Here is a 23,120-nt window from a genome sequence, read left to right on the forward strand (position 1 = left end):
GATTTCTTTTATAGAGAGGTTATGTACTATAACAATCAGATAGATAATATATAACAATTAGATAACTAATCCATCCATCACATTTATGCAAAGTACATCGTGTGGAATCATAATCACTTCTGAATCTTTTAAACATTCCGCGATATTCGGCACCGTGTACTCAGTGCGGTGGTATTTCGCTGGGAATATGATTTGAATCTTTTTAATTAATATGTATATAACCAACTATAGCACTGATTTGAGAGACTATGTTGAATTCTAGGTGTTTCTACTTGAAAATGTAAAATCATGCGTCGATTCAAGTCGAAACTAATAGACGCCTCCAAATTGTGATGTAGGAGATTCTGCGGAACAAAAGTCTCTCGGAAAATTGACCCCGAGAACTCATAACCTCCACACACTCCATCCTCTTGAGAACATTATATTCTTCTTCACATATCCTTATCACCGGATCACTATCAGGTGAAAGACACCTTGAGATTCAACGGGGATGTTGAAGCCTACAGCATGGCCGCATCTAGCAAAGATGTATCAGTAACCGTCGACCTGATAAGTTGCTTTACTTCTTCAAGAACGAACTGGAAAACCTCACACGCCATTAAGAAAAGCCTTCGTCGAACCGTTTCCGGGAGGAGTCTAACGAGCCAGGGTGATAACCATCGTGCCTCAGGTGGGCATGAGGATTTTGCAATCAACCCAAGAAAGGAGAGTCACAAGGATGCAACTTTTTCCTCAACGCCTTTATTTTGATTAGAGTAAAATTTCCACACATCTGGCAAAGACAAATTCGCATATTTCCTCTGAGATGCAGTGATCGTGGGCGTCGGTCATAGTATAATAATCAAAGTGGATAGCTTCTTATCGGCTTTCAAAGTAGTTAAGAAGGCCAAAAGTACATTATTATTCCATGCTCGGATGTATTGCTTGTGTGGCCGATTGGCAAAGTTGAAGTAGGTAGAAAATATCATTGACAAGAACTGTTATGTCGGAGTTTCGAAGGTCTGAATGACTGCTGAAGAAGTACCAGAGCTCGTGTCCTTTCACAAAAACCTGACGTAAGGAGTATACATGACCTGGCTCTGTTCAAGTATCTAGTCACAATGCCCATTCGCTATTTCTGGGTAAACCATATGAGTAAGCAAGGAGACTTGGTTTGTGATTCTCTGGTTTGTTCCTAGAGTATCATCATTGCGAAATCCATCGGTATTTGTTTATAGACTCTCGAAGCGAAGCCAATCCACACTGCATCGAATCAATCTGGATTCGCGATTCAGGAACATGGTGTTTCTAGAGCCTCTGCGGGCCGTCATTATGATAATCTACTCGTTGGACCATTTCGAAAACTTGGGCAAGCTTTTTGTACTGTTGGATAGCCTCTGGGAGTTCGGTAATACTTCTTCTGAGCATTCTGCCAGAGGGAGCGCATGTTCTCCTAGAGTCTCCTCCCATTGCTGATTCGATTTCTCGGTTGCCTTGGATACCGGCTTTGTGCCGTCGAATTTAGAGAGCACAGGTGCTTTGTCTCGCTTGACACGAGGCTTTGCATTTTTCAGTTCACTTTCCTCTCTCCAATCATATCCGACTCGCACAACCTCTACCCAATCATCTTTCGCAAGATCACCATCTGGTGTTTCTACGACATCCCATTCACCGTTGGATCGAACCCAAACGACCTGATCGAAACACGCTGGGCAGAGAAGGCCTTCGTCTGTGAGAACTTCAACTTTACGGGTACAGGCTCGAGGATCTTGGTTGTAGAGAGGACATCTCGTTCGCCGGAAAGGACGGTGGTTGCAGTTGATATAGGTGGAGAAATAGGTAGTACACATATTGCCACGATATTGTCGCAATAGCTTTTACGATGTGACTGCTATCTTTTTATGGATCGCAAGGAAGTGGCTGATCCAATTCGTCAGTGTTGTTGCCTCAGACTGGTATATGTCGTAGATAGATGGATGGTGAAAAGGTTACAGTTGAATACCATGATACAAATTGAAGGAGCACTAGATTAGCGCACTTGAGCTTAGCACGCTTAACCAATGTGACACATGATTCAGATGACCGTTTGTTCAATAGGAAACTGATGACTCAGTAAACTAACACGGCGCTTACCAAATATGAGGTCTTGATTAAATGTATATTCATGAAGATGTGGGATATTGACCATCAAATAACAAAATCTGGGATATTCCTGGGTGGAATCTGTGATGAATGAATAATAATTTTGAGAAGAGTTGAGGAAGTGCAATGACGAATGATGATTCAAATGAACTGGAGAAGTCTGTGCCATTTGATCTTATCTTGATCTTATCTCATTATGCTTATGTACTCTATCATTGATGCTAAGATAACATGCAAGGGCGGGAGTTCGTTATCATTTCTCCAGCCAGTCTTAGTCACTAGACAGCGCGCTACGCGTGACCCTGCGGCCGCTAGTCTATCTTGGCAGCCTCGGTCCATGTCTCGCGACTTCCGGTCACTTCAACCTTCGGAATTTGCCCATTTTGGTTTGATGATCTTTTAGAACAATTGACACATTCTTGAGGAAGCTACGGCACGGGTGGTTACCTACGATTTTTTGAATATGGCAGACGAACTTTCTTTACCACGATTGATCAGAGATAATACAAATTCTACTTCAACGTTCACAAAAACAAACTTGTCGCGAAAACGCGTCCGCGATACTCCCCCTCCTGATTCAAGCGATCCTCCAATATTCTCTAGCGACGATGACCCCTCAGTAGAGAAATACTCACAGAAAAGGACAAGACGGAAGCAAAAATTTAGAGGACCTTGGTTTGATCAACAGCTAGCTTCCGATTCAGCCTTTGAGGATGAGCCCTTGGACCGCAAAGTTCCCATAAGAAACAAGAGAACATTGAATAAGAAAGTTGACAGCGGGGTATTTATGGGTAGTGATGGTACGGACATGGAAGATTTAGTCATGGAGAACGGAAAGAAGGCATGGCCAATTCCTGCGCCATCACCTCTCAAATCAAGAATTGTAGTCGATACTCCTAGGGATAATCATGCACAGAAAAGGATTGAAAAGTGCCTTGAAGATGGAGAAGAATACGTTGATCTATCGTAGGTGAAGACTATCCCTCTTCACAGTTCTGGCTAATTATCATTAGTCGTATGGGTCTTGATCACCTTGAAAACTCCACAATACGCCCCTTGGGAACTTTCGTTAAAACTGCAGGCGGTTACGCCGTCGAACCTCATCTGAGGATAATCCTTTCGGCCAATGAGTTAGTGAAACTTCCCGCCGAGCTATTCAACCTAAATCGATTATCCACACTCAGTTTACGAGGCAATAACTTAGAGGAAATACCACCCAGTATCGGAAATTTGAAAAGATTAGAAGACTTAAATATTGCCCAAAACAACTTAGGATATCTCCCTTTTGAAATTCTTGACCTTCTTGTCGGTGGACTCAATTCGATACCGGTAAGCGACGTCCTATTTATCAAGCCTTGGTCAATTGCGCGACAAAAAATGAAGCCATTTTTTAACAAACCTACCACGCTCAAATAACCACTAACAACACCTCATAGATCGATTCTGACACACAGCCGTTATCTGAAAGTGGGAGGACTGGAAGATTATATGATTTCCAGCTACATCCGAATCCATTCTACCTCCCGATGGCAAGACCCGAGAGTACTGAGAATGGCGCACCACATTTTGAGATTGATCTACAGCGCCAGTCACCATTGATCTCCCGAGCATTTCCCACTGCAGAAGATACTATATCTCTGCCTCTAAATCGTGATACACCAGGTCATATATTTCACCAGTGGCATCAAGGCACTCTACCTCGCCCAAGCACACCAATCTCGGGTGGCGAGAGGTGTTCCTTGTCTTATCAATGTAGAACAGAAGTCAGATTCCTCGACGCTTTTGGACAGCTTATAAAAGGGCCTATGTTCCCTTCTGATTCTCGGTGGAATGGGAATCACGTGGGAAGGCAAATCCAACTGCCCATTGCAAGCCTGGGTGATATTCCGCAACCCCCTGCGGCACAGTCTCGCGTCCAGAGTCTGGTAGAGAAAGCTTTACAGGCTTGTATTCGTCACCCTGAACTCACACGTCTCGAATCTCACATGGAATACATTCCGCCTCGCATTCCATCAGTACTACGAAGAGCAGAAAACGTCCATTATTCCGGGCCAACCTTGTGTACTATTTGTGGCACCAGTTTTGTAGTTCCTCGCACGGAATGGATAGAATGGTGGGAGATTGAGAAGGTATCCAAGAGAGATCGTATGAACGCGGCTTCAGCGAGTGGTCCTACACCCAGACGTGTAGTTAATGAGAGGGACATGGTTGAAAAGTTTGTACCTTTGATGCGGAAAGGCTGCAGTTGGTCATGTTTGCCAGCAATATTTCTACATGGCTCAAATCAGCCTTCCGATGCCGGTGAAGACGACGCCAAAACTGAGATGAACATAGACACGAATGTTTAATTTACTATTGTACATGGATTAGAACTGCTATAGGGGGTATCTCGTCAGCGTATATATCTTTCAAATGCGAGAAATTCCGCGCAAAGCTTACCTTTCTATGCTATTGCATTGAGCAGACTTTGATTTGACTTTTGGGCCCTGCTGTCTCATCTAGTGATTTAGAAGTCGACAGGCTGTGTGCCGAATGGCGACGCAATTCATCGGAAAATTTTAGGTTAACCCAGAAGTCTTATTTCAGTTTCAACTTTCCTCAACTGTAGGCGCATGGTCTCTTGCGCCATCTAACGCGATTCGACAGGTATCAACTGTTAAAGCGGTTGAAAATGGAAGTGTATATGCTATATCTCTGACCTTGAAAATTCCTGATCAACTGCTTTCAATGTCCCACCGATCAAGGAAGTTAATCTACAAGATGAGCTTAGTCGTATGATCAATATCCAGACTAGAGGCGGCAAGACTAGCTCTTGGTTCTCACATTTTTAACGAAGTAACAAGATACCCCGTTAAAAGATCCATAACGACCGAAACTGACGTAACATATCTCACGGTGAGCCGTGGTAACCGAGTTCGCAAGAATATTTCTAGCTGGCCAAGCAGTGAGGAGTGTTTTCGCCTATTGACTTGATAAATTTTAGATGAGTCTCAATGGCTGGGTTTTCAGCTAGTTGACGGGAAGATATTCGTTTCCTCATTAAGAATTTCAGCTGTGAGAATTTCTTGTACGCCTATTTCTTTCTTATGTGAGACCTTTACTGCGAGCGATGATTAATAGGATATAAGCCATTCCAGTTCCATTTGTTTCGAGTGAATGGATGGGTTTCGTTCGAAAACGCGTGATCAAAGCGCATTGACCACCCTAATCGACCATATCCAATAGGTGGGATGATCAAGACGGCAAGGAGGTGACTCGTGAGTTACATTGCTCTGCCCTAAGAAAAGAAATAGACCACTGCACAGGAGTTGTTTTCATGGCACACTTCCATCATGCCGCTGACCGATATCCTGAATACCCACCGGCCTGAACTCAAGTCTTATGAAGTGTTATACAAACACTTCCACTCAAACCCCGAACTTTCCAATCAAGAGATAGAAACATCGACCGCCATTGTCAATCATCTTTCCACAATCTCGTCAGACTTTGACATTAAGACAAACATTGGGGGTTATGGTGTTGCTGCGGTTTTTCATAATGGTCCTGGCCCCATTGTGCTCTCACGGGCCGACATGGATGCTCTTCCTATAGAAGAACGAACTGGTCTCCCATATGCCAGCACAAAGCGAGTCATTGATGTTCATGGCAAAGAGCAACCAGTGATGCATGCATGTGGCCACGATATGCATATCACATGTCTTTTGGCATATGCTGAACTTATGGTATCGGCGCGGCAATCATGGCATGGAACTATTGTTCTTATCTTTCAGCCCGCCGAAGAACGAGGTACAGGTGCTCAAAGTATGGTCGACGATGGACTATACGATCTTGAAAGGCATAACATTCCTATTCCTGATGTAGTTTTCAGTGGATATGTCGTTCCAGCCCGAGCTGGTGTCATTGGTATCCGACCCGGTACGATGGCTAGTTCTTGCGACAATCTGCGCGTGACTTTCCACGGTCGCGGTGGACATGCTTCCATGCCTGAGCGTCTTAAAGATCCTATTGTCATGGCGTCCAGTGCCGTCATGAGATTACAAACGCTTGTGTCCAGGGAGGTTCATCCCAGTCAACATGCAGTTGTTACGTGCGCAAGTTTCATTTCTGGCTCGACGACTACAGAAAATGTGGTTAGCGATGATGCGACAATCACTGTTGACATTCGCGCAAATGACGAGACTACAAGGCAGAAACTCTACAATGGAGTTCTGCGAATTGTCAAAGCTGAAAGCGCAGCGTCCAATGCAGTCGTTGAACCGACAATAACTCCTACTCGATCGTTTCCCGTAACCTATAATAATGCCTCCGTTACTGAAAGAGTGGGCAAAGCTTTTCACGATCATTTCAGGCCTGGCGATGAAACTTATGTTGCAGACTATCCTAGGCTTAGTTTTAGTGAAGAATTTTGCATCCTTGCATCTGCTGTTGAAAGTCCTTCTCTTTTATTCGCCTATGGTTGTACAGAACCCGAGAAAGTTGACTTAGCCCAAAAAGAAGGGACACTGGCGGAGAGTATACCAGGAAATCACAGTTCTCTCTTTGCTCCACAAATATTTCCTACAATGCAAGTAGGTATAGATGCATATGCTTTAAGCGCTTTAGCGTGGCTATCAGAAGAACAAGAGGAGAAGTGATAGCAGCTGAGGAATTTCAAAGTGGGGATGGCAGAAGGAACAGATCTAAAATCCATATCGATATCATTCATGCCTGCACATGTGTAAACGCTTCAAATGGTGGTCAGATTTGAAACAAATTATTCGTGCCTCTCTATGCCTCGAATGATCTCTATTGACTAATGTTCCACCACGATATGATGGCCAATGGATCTAGTACTTTCAAGCTGCATATAGCCGCACAGAGCGAGTCATTTCTACAAACCTTCGCTCGTCGGGTGGTGGAAGATCAGACGCAGAGACTTTAACTCCCTTTATGCAAAGCTCAACCAACGCCTCTTGTGGTTTTAGCTTTCAATTCTCTTCAGAAACATCAAAAAATTTAATGGCAATCTGGTTTGTCCGAAACCAGCCTTCACTTCACCTCCGTAATATCAGGGATTTCTCGTGCTGAGAACTTCACTTTCCGAGAATCGCAAAGGACTAGAATGAACATTTGCAAAAGGGTAGTAAGTCAACGTAAAAACCACGAGTTTTGCTGTCGATCAGTGATAGACCACCGTAAAATGCCTTCATGAGAGCCATACCCATGCTTCAGTTCTCCCACTCAATTTCGATTGGTACTCAAGGAGCAAGAGTGACCAAAGTCGCAACCCAATCCATCATGCGATCATACCCATTCATCCGGCCCTCCACATAATACTGCTTAAACAGCATATCTTCATTTGCCTCCTCCCACCGAACCCTGACATAAACCCACGTAAAATTTCCCACATCATCATCAATTCTCTCCCAACCCAAAGTGATCCACCCATCTTTAGCCTCGAGCACGAAACCAGAAAGACGAAATTCTGGACACTTTTCTTCTTGCCTAGCAGTGCTGCATAGTTCTACCGCGTCGTCGACTTCGAATGCAGTGCGTGTCCAGTTTTTGCTTTCGTTGATCGACAGGTGTCCGTGTAACATGTATCCTATGCCGATTTTGAGCTCAGCTTCTCCGCGTCCAATTAGTATGTTCTGCTCTTCTGGCCATTGTGGGATGGAGAATTTGTAGGCCCATGGTTGCCCTTCGTGAACGGTAATTTTTTCGCCATTGTAGATGTCGATGAGGGTTGCGTTGACGACGAGAGAGATGTTTGTGTCGTCGTTTTTGTTGTATACGGCGTCTTCCATATTGTTCTAAGAGCTGCATATGCTGTCTGTTTTAAATCTGAGCTGAATATTTCTTTTGAAATGTTGTGTTTGAGTGATTAAGGTAGTCGAGTTATGCAAGAAGAGCTCAGCGCTCCATTCACCTTGTTTATTTTATTTGTTTGCATATCGTACTTATTGAAGTAGGTACTTCAATAAGAGATCGGGATAAGGATTCACTGTTCTCTGCATGAGCTGTCTTCGTTAAATGTAGAGAGTTTTCGCGGTGAATAATTGTCGTCTGCAGCTTTCAGTTGACTTACTCTAATGTCGATGATTCGCAAAATCTCAACACCATGAAGGAAGATGGGGCATGATAATGCCATTCACAATCTAGTAAACGGCAAACCCTAGTTTTTTGGAAGTTAATCATAATTTTGCAAGCTCTGTTAAATATCACCTCGTTTCTATAAAGGCGCTCTATATGTTCTCGTTCTCGTTCACCTTCAAACCTCCCAACAAAGATATACAATCAATCACTGCCTTAAAAAGATTAAACACACTTCAAACATACCCCTATTCTCCCAAATATTCTTCAAAATTGGGTATTATGGCTTCTGAAGCACCACCTACTGGTCCTGGCCGTGGCGTTAGTCAACTTTATCCAACAGCTTCAGTGATGGGCAGAGAATCACATCCATCATCCGCTTCCGCCTCAGCTCGGAGTGTTAGCCAGCTTCATCCATCTCCAAGTCGCTCTCCATCTCAAGCTCCTAAAGCCCTCTCCAAAGCACCATCTTCAACTGGTCAGAACCAGTCTCACCATCCATCGGTAAAATCTTCTCAAGCTCCAACTATTACAGGTCCATCTCAGACTATGTATACTCAACCAACATTAAGACCCTCTCACGCTGCAACCTTAAGAGGCGCATCCCAAGCTCCATCGCACCAACAATTTATCAGAGCTTCACATGCAGCAACTCTCAGAGGTCAGTCCCAAGCTCCATCCTCTTACACAACATCTCGTGGTACCATCAACTACACCGCCACATCCCCTCGAACTCTAGGCCGTGGACCTTCCTTAAAACCATTCGATGATACCACTGAGCTTCAACGTGACATTTCTCGCCAACCAACAATAATGCTGCAATCACCATCTAATCGCCAAACATTTCTCCAACGTGACCCTAGCATTTCCCAACCCACACTCCTCAACCGAGACCAATCCCAAATGCACTCATCCATGTCAACCATAAAAGAAGTCAGCATCGCCCCCTCCAAAATAATAGAAAACATGTCTAGCGTCCGCAGTATCCTCCATACCCCCAACGACATACAAATGGCCAGTCGTCAACCCACAATCAACAATATGAAAGGTGCGGAGCGTGAAGAACAAGAATCCTGGGCCTTGGGAAAACTCGGGAAATTAAATACTGGATGTCCACAGAACTATGGGTGGTCTCGTAGAAGTGATGGATATATATGTGATGGGGGAAGTCACTATATTACAGATTTGTTGCTTGCGGAGGGAATGGGTGGGATATTTGCGGTGAAGAATAAACATGAGTGGCAGGATAGAAGTCAGGGTCCGTATTATTGGGTTGGGAAGAACGCACAGGGTAAGAATCTTTTTTCGAAGAATAAGGATTATAAGATAGTTTAGGGACGTTGCTAGTGTATTTTCACTTGATATATGGGTAGATTGATTGCGTGTGTATTGGAGCAATCGATGCTTTTCTCACTTGTTTAACTAACCTGAACTGGAATGAAGATCAAATGAAAATGAACATTCACAATTATATGAGGATATGAAACTGTACATGGGCATCTTAGTACTTCGAGTGTATACCAAGGATATTACCAAGCCAGCATCAAGTATTTTTGTTTGTCATAATTTTATTTTTCCTACCCCAATGAGAAGGGTTGGTTAGCCCCTTGATTATGAATCAGATTCTCATTTTGAGGTGAAAGAATTTTATGGGAACACTTGGGGTCTCGAAACTTGTCATGCCCTTTTCTTCTTCGAACTGCTGTATCTTTGTCTTCAATCTCTCGTTTTCAGTCTTCAATCTGTTTATTTCCTCCTCCAACAAACCCGCCCTAGGAGCATCCTGCTTGGGCAGATGCACAAGTGTCGGCACATTTTCTCTCAGCAGCACCGACGAACCATCCACTGCTCCTGATATGTTTTCCCCAGTTCTCATCACGGTAGCGAATGTACTCTCTATTTCCCTTTCCAGATCACCCATATGACCATTGATTGCCTTGATTTCCTTCTGCAGCATTGAAGTTTCTTCCTGTAAGATAGGCATACTTTCGATCTTTACTCGAGTCATTCTTTTCCTCATCTCTTTAATCTTGGTCGAAAACATCTTGCTTAAAATATCTCTGATCACCCGGAAATGACACGCAAGATTATGTCGAACTTCAGGCGAAAGGGGCAAGTGGTCTGAGATCTCGACTGTGAAGAGTTAGATTCATAATGCATTGATGATAAGATTTTCGTGCAACACACTTGCATATTGTCCTCTCACTGTGCTTTCAGCATTAATGCAATCTGCACATTTGTCTTCGGGACCTTCGTCATCACCGTGATGACTGTCGTGCGGTACAAAAACCACATGTCCGTATTTGGAATAAAAATAGCATCGACATAGACATTTTGCTGGTTGAGCAATATCGCATTTGGACGCGGTGGGACATTCTTTCAGAATTTTGACTAACCTGTCAGTTTGCAGTACCTTTTATTGCTGAAGATTTGGAAACTTACTTTCAAGGTCTCTAGGTTCTTCGCCGAGCTCAAGAGCGATGGGTAATGTCAATTTCTTGGAAGGATGTAAATACCATATTTGGAAAAAGGGATCTTATAAGGAACTTACGTTCTCGAAGTCATCACTCTTGGTTCCAGCAGTTTTCTGCCTTTTCGACGGTGGACCGTCATCTGAAGGATCCTCATCGTACAAAAGATTCATTTTGGACATTATGAACTCCTAGACTTGGTTGATATCGACATCAAGAAGAACTTTCTCAAATAAAGGCAAACAAGAGATATTAAGAGTCATTCCTGCGTGTGATGAAAAATGTACATACTTCCTGCGTTTGAAACCATCCGACGGATCTCTACATTGAAAAATTTGAAGACCAATCAACGGGGGCCAAGCAGAGCCGAGTTAAGCCTGCTGCAAGCCTTTGTGTAACAGTGCATGATCTGGGTTGATCTGGACCGCGGAATAGATTGGATTTATGAGTCAGCACAACATGATGCAAACGCGGCGGTTTTGAGTTACTCTTGTGTAACATGTTATTCTAACATTGCAAATCTTAGGATAAAGTAACCTGCTGAGCAGATCTCTGTTTTTCTACGCATATTTCAATGAGTCTCTACAAGCTTCCAACCAATCTTCATTGGCATAGGAACTTAACTCGCCATGCTCAACCTCCTTCAAAATCACGCTTCATAGTCAAGTATCTCTCTGAATACATAGCCCGCGAACTTCAGGTCCTCCTCTTCATTAACTTACCTTTACATTTTTGCCTAAAATCTTTGCTTCGCATCTTCGTAGCACCGAAGCCTTCACTGAGGCTTTGTTTCTCATGCCAAATCAGAATAACGGTATTCAATACTTGGAAGCAAGCACACAGATTTTTTCTAGGCTTAAATTTTTTTTTTCGCTAATTGGGCCATCTAAGCTTTTGTCCTGTTGCTTTATTTGGCATCGCATCCACAAGAACGGCAGTTCACTTTGGGGACTTGATTTTCTGCGACGTCTTCAATTGAAAACTAAATTGCCTGATCAAGAGAGGACGAGACGGTGATGAGATTTCCATCAGGCGTCTAGTCGTATATCAAGTTGCAATTGAGCTAATGTGAAGCTAGCGCCATACAAATGTTTGGGTAAATAGACTCTCTCACACGAGATTTTCGTTGAAGTGACGATGGGGAAGAGTTAGCACACGGATATAAAAGAGAAAGCATTAATCTGTAACTGTCATGGAATCCGACTGTAACAGTGGACATCAAGTTTTTTATCTTGAAGCTGTATGAACCACGCCAGTTAGACCGGGCGAGTGGTAACTCATCCAATTGCAAGAGAATTAACACGAAACTCTGCTTTTATTTGAAAGACGCAGGCAACTCTGGCATTGGAGCAGCGCCAGGACGGACTACAATTATCAAGACAGCGATAAGTGTCTCAAGAGAGCAAAGATCACAAAAAATAAGTACGCATCCATATTCCACGTGAGCAAGGGGTCTTAGCTGATCCTCAGGACAGCAACAATCGAAATGTACTGTGAGCAATCCAGCTTTTAAACTTCATGATGGCCAAAAGATCAAAAGGGAATGCACGTAAGTAGTGATGCAGGAGGCAAATTTTAGCTCATGATCGTGATGATGTCAAGAGGAGGAATAATTCATAAATTTAGAACTAGCACACTGGAATCTGATCCCGATCAATTTGGGCTTTCGTAAAGACAATTTTTGCTTTATTAACGCTGAATGTAGATGTCATGGGAAAGAACGATTGGAAGACGTCACCTCGTAAAAATCTTGTGTGAGTTTCTTTTTATTTGTAGCCATCAATGAACGCTTGGTAGAGCTTTCCTCTCTAGATCCAGGCTACATCTGCGTGCATGAGCGGCAATCCCATTCAGAAAAAAAAAAGATACACGCGATCATTCCGACTACTGCGACAGCAATGTCTTCTGCTGATACGCCATTCTCGAATAGCTCGATCAAGAAGGACTCCTCACCCATGTTAAGTGATCTCAAACAAGAGATACTTGAGTTACCTGTCGACCCCAGAAATAGGTCAAATGGATTGAAAACCAAAAATTCTGCGTCTTATCAGAAGACTGGGATCAAGGTAAACAACCCGAGCCCAGAATATTCTCCTCAATCCGACGAGAAAACTGTCCCTGGATTGCAATTCCGTGATCTTCAGAGAATGGAGGGACTCCATGACTTCATAGCCTCTGCTTTAGCGCAATTTTCAGTCGATGAATTCATCAAAAGGTTCCATGTGACAAACAGGACATTGCAACGATTTTTCACACACAAGACGCAGATTGATGCTGATCAAGGTTAGTCCTTGAATCTCTAAAATAACTCCAATCCTTTGCATTCGAATATTAATCTGAAGTCACCTCAGGTGAAGAGATTAGCAACAATATCGAGGTTATGAAAGCAGAGATTCTAGAATCAAGGAAGGCTCTTTCCGTAATTAAGGAACAAATCTGTGCTTTTAAGCATTTGAACGGGACTTTCCAAAGACGAAAGCGGAGGAATTTGAAAAACAATACGTTATTGATCAATTGCAGAAGGCAAAAAAAAAGTTGGAAGCGCTGGAAATGATGTGCGTCAGGCTTTATACTATGATTGATCAATGTTCGAGAATATTGGGAGGTAGATGGAATAAGTATTAGAACGAGGTAATGGATGTTCTAAGACTTTAAAGATTGAGGGCGAAGTAAATGTACAAACCCCCTATGAATGGTGTGAATTAGCAAGCAAGAGGGTTATGGTGGAACGCGGCGTCACATCTGCTTCGCCTTTCGTAGTTCACGTCGTAGATCAGAAATGAAGGCGGATTTGTTCATAGTGAAGTTTTGAGTACGTTGACAACGTGTCACGCAAGTAATGATGATCATGTATCGGAAAAGAAGGATATGAGTTAAGATTGATTGGTGATTACTAATGACGTCAGGTGATAGAGAATCTGCTGTGTCTCCAGGGGCAGGCACTTGCATTGTCCTGGCCCCGAATCACAGGGGCCAAAATAATCATTCCACTCGAACTCTGACACGACTTGGCTAATCATCTCACTGCCAGCAGGATAAATACAGTCAGCGACTTCTATTTGTATTCATATCATCAGCCGGAAGTGCTATCCGCTATCCTTCTACAAATCATATAATAGGCCATCGTTTGCCAAATGAAGATAAACGTAACCAGATATCTGACCATTCATAGCACCTCCGGATAGGTATCCAAAGGCTGAAACTGATATGGCTAGAGCCCAAGCTCCACGACTAACGGCCCCTACATCATGGATCGCAATTCAAATCCCCGTTAATAAACATATCTCAGATAGTAAATCAGAAGAAGGAAAGAAGTGGCTTGAAATTATCAAACCGCTCACAAAGGAATTACAGCCAGATTTCGAACATGGAGTATGGGGTCGATTGATTGAACGACCCAACGAAGTTTGGCTTATCACTGGCTGGGAATCTTTGGAGGCAATAAGAAAATTCGAGGAATCGGATGTGTATGAAGGACAATTGAAATTATTGAGAGAGCTTTCGGAGGGGAAAGAACCAATCATTACGCATGCTCAACTATCAGGGGACTTCTGGAACATGTGACTGATTTCACTGGGATTACGGATGTTTATTTCCCGGAGGACGTAGAGGACGAGGCAAAGAAGAGGGTTAATGACTTGAAAGGGTTGATTTACTTCTTTGCGCTCGGAAAGAAGTCTGGTAAGAGTCCATACAGCGGAAAGGCAATTAAGGGTTGGGTGAGTGAACCGGTTGAGTTTGAGGAGAAGCAAACCAGAGTCATGAGGTATCTGCATTACTGGCACAGTAAATAAGGGGAAGAAGAATTCAAAGCAGAAGCTGGATTTTCCAAAGAAGCTGGAGAATCGAAGAACATATTCAGTGAGTGGGTGACAGGCCTAAAAGACCAGGGAATGCTGGGATGGAAGAAGTGCATTGCAAATTTGAGACTATTCCTTGGAAATTCTGGAACTATACATCTGAAGAGGAGAGAGAAATGGCAAAAATGGATGCGGAGGAGTAGAAGACGGTCAATTTTATTAGTAGCTCAACTGGGCTTTTCAGGGCGTGTGCTGCTAAATAAACGTCACTATGATTCAGCAATCATTTTGCCGATATGCTCACTTCAAAGGCTGCTAGTGCAGAGAAGCCACGCTAATACTGTCGTTCCTACAGAAGATTGGTAAATAACCAATACATCAATCAATGTACATCTTTACACCTACCAGCTCAAAAATTATTGCATGACAAGCTTTTGATGATATCTGCGTTTATCAATTTCATCAGATGCTACTCTTTAGTATGCTTTTCTCTTCACAGTATTAAAGCAGACGACGGAACTTATCGAGTTCATGAATATAGAAATTCTTGAACCCATTACTGATATAGCTTCTCGGCAAGCATTTGTAGTAGGACCTGGTTGTACGTAACTTCTCGATCCAACATATACAATCATTCGTGATACATTTATTATCATGTCAAGTTTGGAATTTATTCAACAGCTCCAGGTTTCGATCTGGGAAATTGAAAGCTGTCCGTAGGTTACCTCAAGTCAGATAGAACTGGCGAGTTGAAGTGTTAGCAAGTAAAGTTTACACGGCCATCACCTTCAAAATCACAATATTAATTGATTAATGCGAAATCCTCAATGGCAAGTCGGCAAAATTTTCATATATACACGAATTTGAATACAATTTCTTACACTGTCTCGTACTTCTCTGTGTCTTCGTTTCAAAACTATCTCTATTTCTGGGCAAATTCGCCATGCCATTTATAGCTCGGATTACCGTTCTTGGTGAGATAGTAAGACCACGCCAAGAACACATAAGAGTCTGGATTGACTAGACTTTGGGAACTTTGCTTATTAGCTGTTTGCGCTAGACATTCAATTGATTTGGCTACAGAGAGCTCTGTTAGTAACACAAGTCAATGTCAAGAAATTAGGTTGACTTACTGGCACTATCCGGTGTATCATCTGCTCCTTGTCCAAATGTCAAAAGGATCAATTCATGGAAAAGTGTCAACGATCTTGGAGAAGCATAATCAAGATAAGCGCCAGCAGTTTCGCCTGGGTCGATGCCATAGCAATAGCTATGGTCTCATATGGTTCTGAATCTGTACTGAATGCATCCGGGCAAAGCGTAACGACATCACGATAAAGGTTCGTACTCGTAAGACCAAATCGAACTTCCTTGTGTGATAGCGTCTTTTCTCTATACTACGAGGGTGAGCTTCCAGGGTATCGATTTGCCTTGATTTCTAGAACGTAGTCGTGCAGATCAGAGAAATAGCATGCATATCTTGCCCACTTGAGATATTTGCCTAATTGCATGTCTTTGACCAAGCTATTGTGCTAGCATCGACTGAGCCAGCGAAGGTGCGAAAGTTGGCCTGCTTGGTGGAGTCTTTTGGGTCTGGAACCGGTTTTCCGGTAGGGTCGTACATGAATTCTGTTTCCACTTGCCATGTAGAATCATAGAAGAGCCAATGCTTTTCTGTACCGTCTCCTTCTACAGTAAATCTCGCGTTGTGTCTGTTGAGGAATCTCTGGACACCTTGCAATGTGGCTATTGTTGTGTTAGTTCAAGTATTTATCCACAGACTGGTAGTAAATGTTGGAAGATTGTTTGGGCTTGGAAGAACAGTCACTTACTTGCAACAGTCGTAAGTTTACCATTATCTGAAGCATGCACCTTGCCAGATTTGGTAAGCCTGATGCCAAAATAGGCGAAAAGATTATTCCGCATATTTTCATCGGTTGATAGGCATCAATACCACCAGGGCAGCATCGACAAGAAGAGCAATATTATCAAGCAAATTTTGTATAATGACTTTGTTTGCACCAAGATCACCAGGTCCTGTTGTTTTGGTGTTAAGGAGGGAATCTAGAGCAACCGCGTTGCACAACCCAAGTAGCGCGGAACTATCAGGTATGTAGAAAACTTCATTATGAAAGGAAAATAATGCGTATGTCAAAAATAGATTTAGTGGTTTAGAAAGAATGACTTGAAGGAGACAACGAAATCTATTTTGATACAAAGCGGTCAAGGCATAATCTTAGAAGTGATAACTCTTATCCCAAATTGCTCGATGATGAATACGAGCGAAGATTGAGGTTAAATTCATACTTATTCCGGTATATCAATTCTATAATTTCCACTGGGAGTCTCGATGCGAATTTAGGACTCTCTTGGGGGCAAAGGATAGCGTGAGTAAGCAAAATTATGCTGACTTGCTGAGAAATGTGTGTACCGAGAATCAACCTCCTTCTTGTCCAAAGGCGATAAAACGGATATTACCCCTGAGAAATGAACAACGGGACTTCTGACGTTGTAATTGGAAGTTAGGCTTATTCTCCTGCGAATTTAGCTGCACAAATGAATGATCCTAATGATTGCTACCCTTAGAAGGATTTTGAATACCTAGTTTTAGATTCGTTTTGAGAAAGTCTTTGATTTGAGAGACTTTTAAGATGTGCTGAATATAGATTTAAACACTCTGTTGCCGGTATATATGGAATAAATCGTCGCAATCGTTTTCTCTCTCTTTCAGTTCAGTGGTTTTTCTCATCGATTTGTCGAGCTCATACTCTTTAATAACTCTTTCCCACATTTTATATCCGCTTTATTGCTGTGAACATGCATATGAAGATACATGTCGACATCATAGCGTGTATTTGACGAGAGTCAAGAACTCTTTGATCACGCTGTGATACACTTCTGATGTCTGCTTGTTTTTTAACTCAATGCAGCTTGTCACTCGAGGTGTATTCCACATTGAGTAGGTAGTGGATCTCATCAGTGGAGAATTTCGGTGTTATTTCGAGATCCTCCAATATCCGTAGTTTTTGAGCAAAACCAACATGCCTTGCCTCCAATATTAAATTCATGTGAATGTGAGTCGATGACATGGCCCTTATAAGCACCTGCTTTGCGCAATGTTTTACAAACGATCGTTGGCAGAGACATTCCAACTTTATGGAGAGCTTTGATAGGAGCCCCATCATAAACTTTTACATTAGGATCTGGTGCCGAAACAATCATGAAAGGAGTCCTCTTGCTAACATCTTGTATACCGAAATCAAGAGCATGAAGCCTGTTTAACGGCTGATGATTATCGCTCACTATGATGATATCCGTTGACTTCAAAGTGTTCTCGATGCAAGCGAGATAAGCTATCCCATCATTCAGCGAAATCATTTGACTCATCATGAGCCTCATGAAGTCACCCAAGATTGTTCTTTGATACTCTGTCAGCCTACGGAGAACCATCTCGTGCTCTCCTCTAGAGCTAGCGTTCCTTTCAGCACGATGATAGTTTGCTTGTAGAACTTGTGCTATGGCCAAACGTTGCTTCCAGTAATACCTTCCCCCACTAAATGCTGCAACAAGCCGTAAAGCTAGTTTCCAACGACCACTGGCAAAAAGTATCATTGTTATATCTCGACGGAGACCCCCATTCAAATCTCGAAAGACTTTACCCAAGCGCCTTATTATGCGACAAGAACCAGCCCAGCGACCATACATGTTTACGCTCCCACCGAAAATGCTAACTTTACCCTCTTTGACATGTACTGTATCAAGTCCGGAATACTGTGAGGATTTGTGACGCGTCTTAAACGGTGGCATTATACAGTTTGTACTGGTAAATTCGGATATGACAGGAGGAAGAAACATCCAACGATGATGCCCTTGACGTATTGCTTCCTCCCACCAAAGGGCCCAAACATTGTTCTGTCCGGTGACGACTCCTGGGGGTATAACTACCCCCGAAGCTGCCATTGCACCATAGATCTCATCATCTGGAAACGAAGCCGAGCGATTTCCCAAGAGCTCCATGACACGAGTCTGATTAATTCTCCCAGCTCCAGCATTCACCATACCGGTGTAAAAGTCGTAGACTTTAGCATATTTCCCACCTATTGCTTCCTCGATATTGAAGAAGACATCACACAAGTCCGGCAGTGCACTGAACATAACATCGTCTATTCGAAGACATACATTTTCTTTGCCAACCCAAACAACTTGTCGAGCAAGAATATACTCCTGCAATGTCCAGATTCGATCAGCCCATCGCGTTCTGGTGAAAAACTCAAGACAATCCATCCCCTCAATGATTTTTTGTCGACCATCTCCATGTGCCCAGTACTCCGACATGAACTCTGTATATTCTTCACCCTTAGAAATTGCGATAGCTTCACCTAGGTCCCTGGTGAGTAGATCCAAATAATCTTGCGTCATCCAACGCGGGAAATCACAAGTTGTGACGATCACTACCACTTGCGCATTTCCATATATGTCACCCATCACAGGTATTTGAAGTTTCTTGTCTTCTTCGTCATTTTGATCGATACATATTGTATCGATCCAACAATATTTTATGTTAGGAAAGAGTGTACGGACGGAAGTCTCGATCATGCTTCCACCAAGCGTGTTCTTGTATCCCTGTGGTGGCATAATCCGTGATTAACAAAACCATTGTTTCGTTAAATACAATAAAAATTTTAATCTTTAATATTGTATTGAAAAAATGAATCCTAAAATATTAATATGATTAATCTTATATACATACATAATTAGAAAATTTTAATTTAAAAGAACTTAGAGAAATTTTTCGAATTTCGATAGTTGATTGAAAGTTTTAGCCTAAGACAATCATTTTTAAATAAAAAAGTTTACTAATATTGAATTCAATAATCGATTAATAATCGATTATTGATCAATACTACATAAATTAGAATTGATTAGTATTCTTGTTTAAACAATATATTCTATATACAATATATTCTATATTGTATAATATAATGATAAAGTTTTTGATTGAAGAATAAATTGAAAGTAAATAGCAAGATATGGATTTTTTTTAATAAAATTTTCGGTTAATACCTTTTCTTATTCTTTAGCTTTTGTACTTGCTTCTTTGCTTGTTTCCTTTCTCCTTCTAATTTTTCTGCTTATTTTTTTTTTCTTTTTTATTTACCTTTTCTAAAATTATAAAGGCTTTTAGTTGAAACAATCTTTATTTTCTTTTTTATTATTATTAAAATATCAATAATAAATGGATCTCAATTTGGATTGATTATATTTGTTGATAATGAAGTATATAATTCGTTAGAGATGAAAGAAGTTTCAATTCAATAATATATATATTAAATATTTATATAGGAATTTATATTGATGTTTAGACAAAAAGACCATTGTCCTCCGCAAGGAGCCTGGCTGGTTCAGTGGTAGAGTGATCGGGTCACTCTCCTACTGTTCTACGACTTATGGCTATAGCGATCTGATCCACATGGATCCACCCTATATGCCGCCTCATAGGCCACCTTAGTGTGGACCTCCTGACACAGCTCCACTGAGCTCCGACAATCTACCGCTAACCCTAATAGAGCTTTTCTATTATGGGCCGCAAAAGCGATCGATCGAATGCTGAGGGGGAACTGATCCCCCCTCCAGCCGCCACCACTGCGCCTATGCGCCATTCCGCTACTCAGCGGAACCATCGTTCCGGCTGCTCCTCTCGAGCGGCCCAATAGCCGAATCCTCCGCTCCTCTGGAGCACCATCACACACACACCCGCTTCTTTGAAGCGGCACACCTGTACACACCGCTCCTGTCCATAAAACATGGTTCTATGACAGAAGTAATTGTACAATCAGAGCGCTCCTCTCCATGAGCAGAAGGAAGCGCTAGGAATATGGGGCCAATCAAAAACGGCCCTATTTGCGATCATTACACTGGCTTGTTTAGGATATATAGAAGGAACTGGGTTTACCCTGTGAGGTTTTACTAGCGTGCGCATCAGCGCCTTTCTGTATTTGTAACTCTAGATCTAGCCACGTCTTTCATACCCCTCGGGAGGTCCTCTACAAGACGTTAATCACTATAAATAAATAAAATAAATAAATATATTGATGTTTTATTTGTATATATGTTAAAAGATCATATATGAGTTGGTGGAAAAGCCTTGATATTATTAAGTTCTACATAGAGATACGATATATATATGTGAACTCGATAGAGTCACATGTAGGCTAATCCCGATATAATATAGTGTGATATATAGTATAAGCACCTTTTCTAATACTCCCCCATGCTGATATCGTATATCTGAAGCTATGTAGCCTATCGAAAGCTATAGGGCGTTATATCGTAAGTCAAGACTATAGTTAATCTCAATCAAGCTAAGTGATATGATTTATATTATATAGATATATATACAACATTTGATCATTTTTATTCAATAAATCTCGAGGATCGTTAATAAGTATTTTGGAGTTAGTGAGTTGATTTTAACAGATACTAAAAAGTGTTTTGAGATTGTAGTTATCAAAATTATTGTCACGGCGCCAACTACATGATCTATAGTTGCCTTCGTGTCTCAGGCATAGCATACTAGCACGCCCTACTTCCTATAAGTAGGGTTTCATTCTTCTATAGCTCTTCTACCTTTATAATATAATATAAGTCTTTATTCATATCTTAACAATTTGTATTATCTTTAAATAAGTTATCACAGCTTTATTTCTTATTTTATTTCCAAAGCCTTATCGATACCTTATCCCGATCGCGCCGATTGTACTTACTATTGATTTATTATATACTCTACCGTCAATATTTTGAGCCTCAAAAAGTGCCGAAGATAGGTAAACAAGTATTTATACCAAAAGCACCTGTATTTGGCTTACCTCTGCAATTTCTTTTCTTAAATTACATTCTCAATTCTATCAAAGCTAATATCTTTCCCTTTATAGATTTATTCAATAATCCAAATGCTATATACTTCGTTATTATTCAAATTGTATTTGAATTAATCGAATCGATTGTAGGCTTATTACAAACTCAAACTATTGCTGCTCAGGTTTAAGCTATCAATACTCAATCAAGATTATTGAATTGAAAGATATAATTGAGATATTAAAGATTACTATTTGTAATAATTTACAAGCTTTATTTTGTTACAAATATTTCGTTATCTCTGAAAAGTTTAATGGTGATGAGTAAGATATTATAAAGTATTAAAATTAGTATACAACTTTTATAATACAATCAATTACTGTTTGATCGCGAATTACGAAAATGAATCAGAGTTTCAGAAAATTACATTTTTTGTTAATCTATTTTCTGGTTCTGTTTATACGAATAATCAGATATATTTTGATATAATTACAGACAATATATATAATTCCAACCTTTGGCTCTCTGAATGGTATATTGTAATAGGTATCTGGTGTGAATTAAATAAGCAATATCAGATTTTAGATCTTTTATATAAAGCTTTTATAAATTATAATAAATGTAAAATAAAGAAAACTCTATTTGGTAACTTTATTATCAAATTCAAGCAGCTTATTATCAAATACAAAAGACTGTTGAATAACAAGTCGCTAATTTTAAACTCAAAGTTTTATAAAAATTAATTAATGCTTTAATTAATTGCTTTAATAACCTTTTATTGTTAATATTGATATATAGATAGTTTAATGGTAAGGTATTTATAATGATTTAGAGAAAAAGATTTATCTTGATAATCAATACAAAAACTAAGGTATTAACTTTAACGATCAGAAAAAATCCAATAAAAGAAGCCTGCTATTGCTGTTATAATATCTATACCTAATCTTTCTGGAGATTCTATATAATTGAATACTGCTTGCTAAGCTAGTGACCTTTATTACATTATAATAGAGAATAATATCTAGATCTTGGCCTTTATTTTTATTATAAAAAGCCCAATTATATCAAATTCAACTACAAAGAAAAAGTAATGCAACAATACAAATATAATATTAACTCAGGAATTATATAATACCCCGATTGTTCCTTTGCTACAACCAACACACTCCAAATGTTATTATTTTCCCGTTATTGATCACCATTACAACCCCGGACCCTATTATAATAGTTATAGCCCTATTTATTAGAATATATTCCCGCCTACTAATCATTTCCCGATTACCACAATATCATTTCAATACATCTCTCTAGTCCCTACTAATAGCAGAGATTTGGGGCGGATTCGTTGAGGCTTTATACATTTAAATGATAGTGAAAATTCAATTCCCTAACTAAACATATTAAAAGACTAATCTCGATTTATAATTATAAAATCGAGATTCTTTATAGAAAGTTTGCCTTTATAGATTAAAAGATTAATTATATCTAGAATTCCTTTATATTTTAAAATAATAAATAACAAATCTCTTAAAATCTCAATAGAAATTTTCCTTACACCTAACATAATCATCCCACTCATTAGTTTAATAGATAGTAAAGTCACAGAATATAGATTTAAGATAGAATCCTTATAAGCCAAGCTTAATATCCCTATATATCCCCTTTCTATTATCTACAATCTATTATTTGTAAATAAAAGAACTTCTGATATCCTATCTTAATATATATTATTAGATCTATAGATTAATAATTATAAAGAAATTGGCTTATTCTATATTATTAATCTTTCCAACACAAACCC

General features: G+C 40.6%; 9 protein-coding genes across 9 annotated transcripts; 4 read left to right on the forward strand and 5 right to left on the reverse strand.

Annotated features, from left to right (window-relative positions):
* Positions 1-1,319: 1,319 nt before the first annotated feature.
* EAF02_004052 (uncharacterized protein) lies at positions 1,320-1,829 on the reverse strand (the record flags this gene model as incomplete). Its single annotated transcript, XM_038900100.1, has 1 exon — positions 1,320-1,829. The coding sequence occupies one exon, from the start codon at positions 1,827-1,829 to the stop codon at positions 1,320-1,322; it is 510 nt and encodes a 169-aa protein (XP_038759807.1).
* Positions 1,830-2,584: 755 nt separating this feature from the next.
* EAF02_004053 (uncharacterized protein) lies at positions 2,585-4,469 on the forward strand (the record flags this gene model as incomplete). Its single annotated transcript, XM_038900101.1, has 3 exons — positions 2,585-3,087; positions 3,135-3,450; positions 3,558-4,469. 3 exons carry the CDS (start codon positions 2,585-2,587, stop codon positions 4,467-4,469), a joined length of 1,731 nt encoding a protein of 576 aa, XP_038759808.1.
* Positions 4,470-5,453: 984 nt separating this feature from the next.
* On the forward strand, positions 5,454-6,755 carry EAF02_004054 (uncharacterized protein; the record flags this gene model as incomplete). Its single annotated transcript, XM_038900102.1, has 1 exon — positions 5,454-6,755. One exon carries the CDS (start codon positions 5,454-5,456, stop codon positions 6,753-6,755), a length of 1,302 nt encoding a protein of 433 aa, XP_038759809.1.
* A 603-nt stretch (positions 6,756-7,358) lies between these two features.
* Positions 7,359-7,907, reverse strand: EAF02_004055 (uncharacterized protein; the record flags this gene model as incomplete). The annotated part of the gene is made up of 1 exon (XM_038900103.1): positions 7,359-7,907. One exon carries the CDS (start codon positions 7,905-7,907, stop codon positions 7,359-7,361), a length of 549 nt encoding a protein of 182 aa, XP_038759810.1.
* Positions 7,908-8,475: 568 nt separating this feature from the next.
* Positions 8,476-9,528, forward strand: EAF02_004056 (uncharacterized protein; the record flags this gene model as incomplete). Its single annotated transcript, XM_038900104.1, has 1 exon — positions 8,476-9,528. The coding sequence occupies one exon, from the start codon at positions 8,476-8,478 to the stop codon at positions 9,526-9,528; it is 1,053 nt and encodes a 350-aa protein (XP_038759811.1).
* Positions 9,529-9,811: 283 nt separating this feature from the next.
* On the reverse strand, positions 9,812-10,846 carry EAF02_004057 (uncharacterized protein; the record flags this gene model as incomplete). The annotated part of the gene is made up of 4 exons (XM_038900105.1): positions 9,812-10,326; positions 10,381-10,584; positions 10,636-10,690; positions 10,745-10,846. 4 exons carry the CDS (start codon positions 10,844-10,846, stop codon positions 9,812-9,814), a joined length of 876 nt encoding a protein of 291 aa, XP_038759812.1.
* A 1,716-nt stretch (positions 10,847-12,562) lies between these two features.
* EAF02_004058 (uncharacterized protein) lies at positions 12,563-14,667 on the forward strand (the record flags this gene model as incomplete). The annotated part of the gene is made up of 6 exons (XM_038900106.1): positions 12,563-12,947; positions 13,016-13,083; positions 13,437-13,476; positions 13,837-14,131; positions 14,209-14,430; positions 14,541-14,667. The coding sequence occupies 6 exons, from the start codon at positions 12,563-12,565 to the stop codon at positions 14,665-14,667; spliced, it is 1,137 nt and encodes a 378-aa protein (XP_038759813.1).
* Positions 14,668-15,965: 1,298 nt separating this feature from the next.
* On the reverse strand, positions 15,966-16,390 carry EAF02_004059 (uncharacterized protein; the record flags this gene model as incomplete). The annotated part of the gene is made up of 2 exons (XM_038900107.1): positions 15,966-16,210; positions 16,297-16,390. 2 exons carry the CDS (start codon positions 16,388-16,390, stop codon positions 15,966-15,968), a joined length of 339 nt encoding a protein of 112 aa, XP_038759814.1.
* A 1,050-nt stretch (positions 16,391-17,440) lies between these two features.
* On the reverse strand, positions 17,441-19,099 carry EAF02_004060 (uncharacterized protein; the record flags this gene model as incomplete). Its single annotated transcript, XM_038900108.1, has 1 exon — positions 17,441-19,099. One exon carries the CDS (start codon positions 19,097-19,099, stop codon positions 17,441-17,443), a length of 1,659 nt encoding a protein of 552 aa, XP_038759815.1.
* Between the last annotated feature and the right edge of the window lie 4,021 nt (positions 19,100-23,120).

Source organism: Botrytis sinoallii (genome assembly GCF_014898435.1).
Source record: "Botrytis sinoallii strain Bc 23 chromosome Unknown BSIN_006, whole genome shotgun sequence".
Taxonomy (NCBI): Eukaryota; Fungi; Ascomycota; class Leotiomycetes; order Helotiales; family Sclerotiniaceae; genus Botrytis; species Botrytis sinoallii.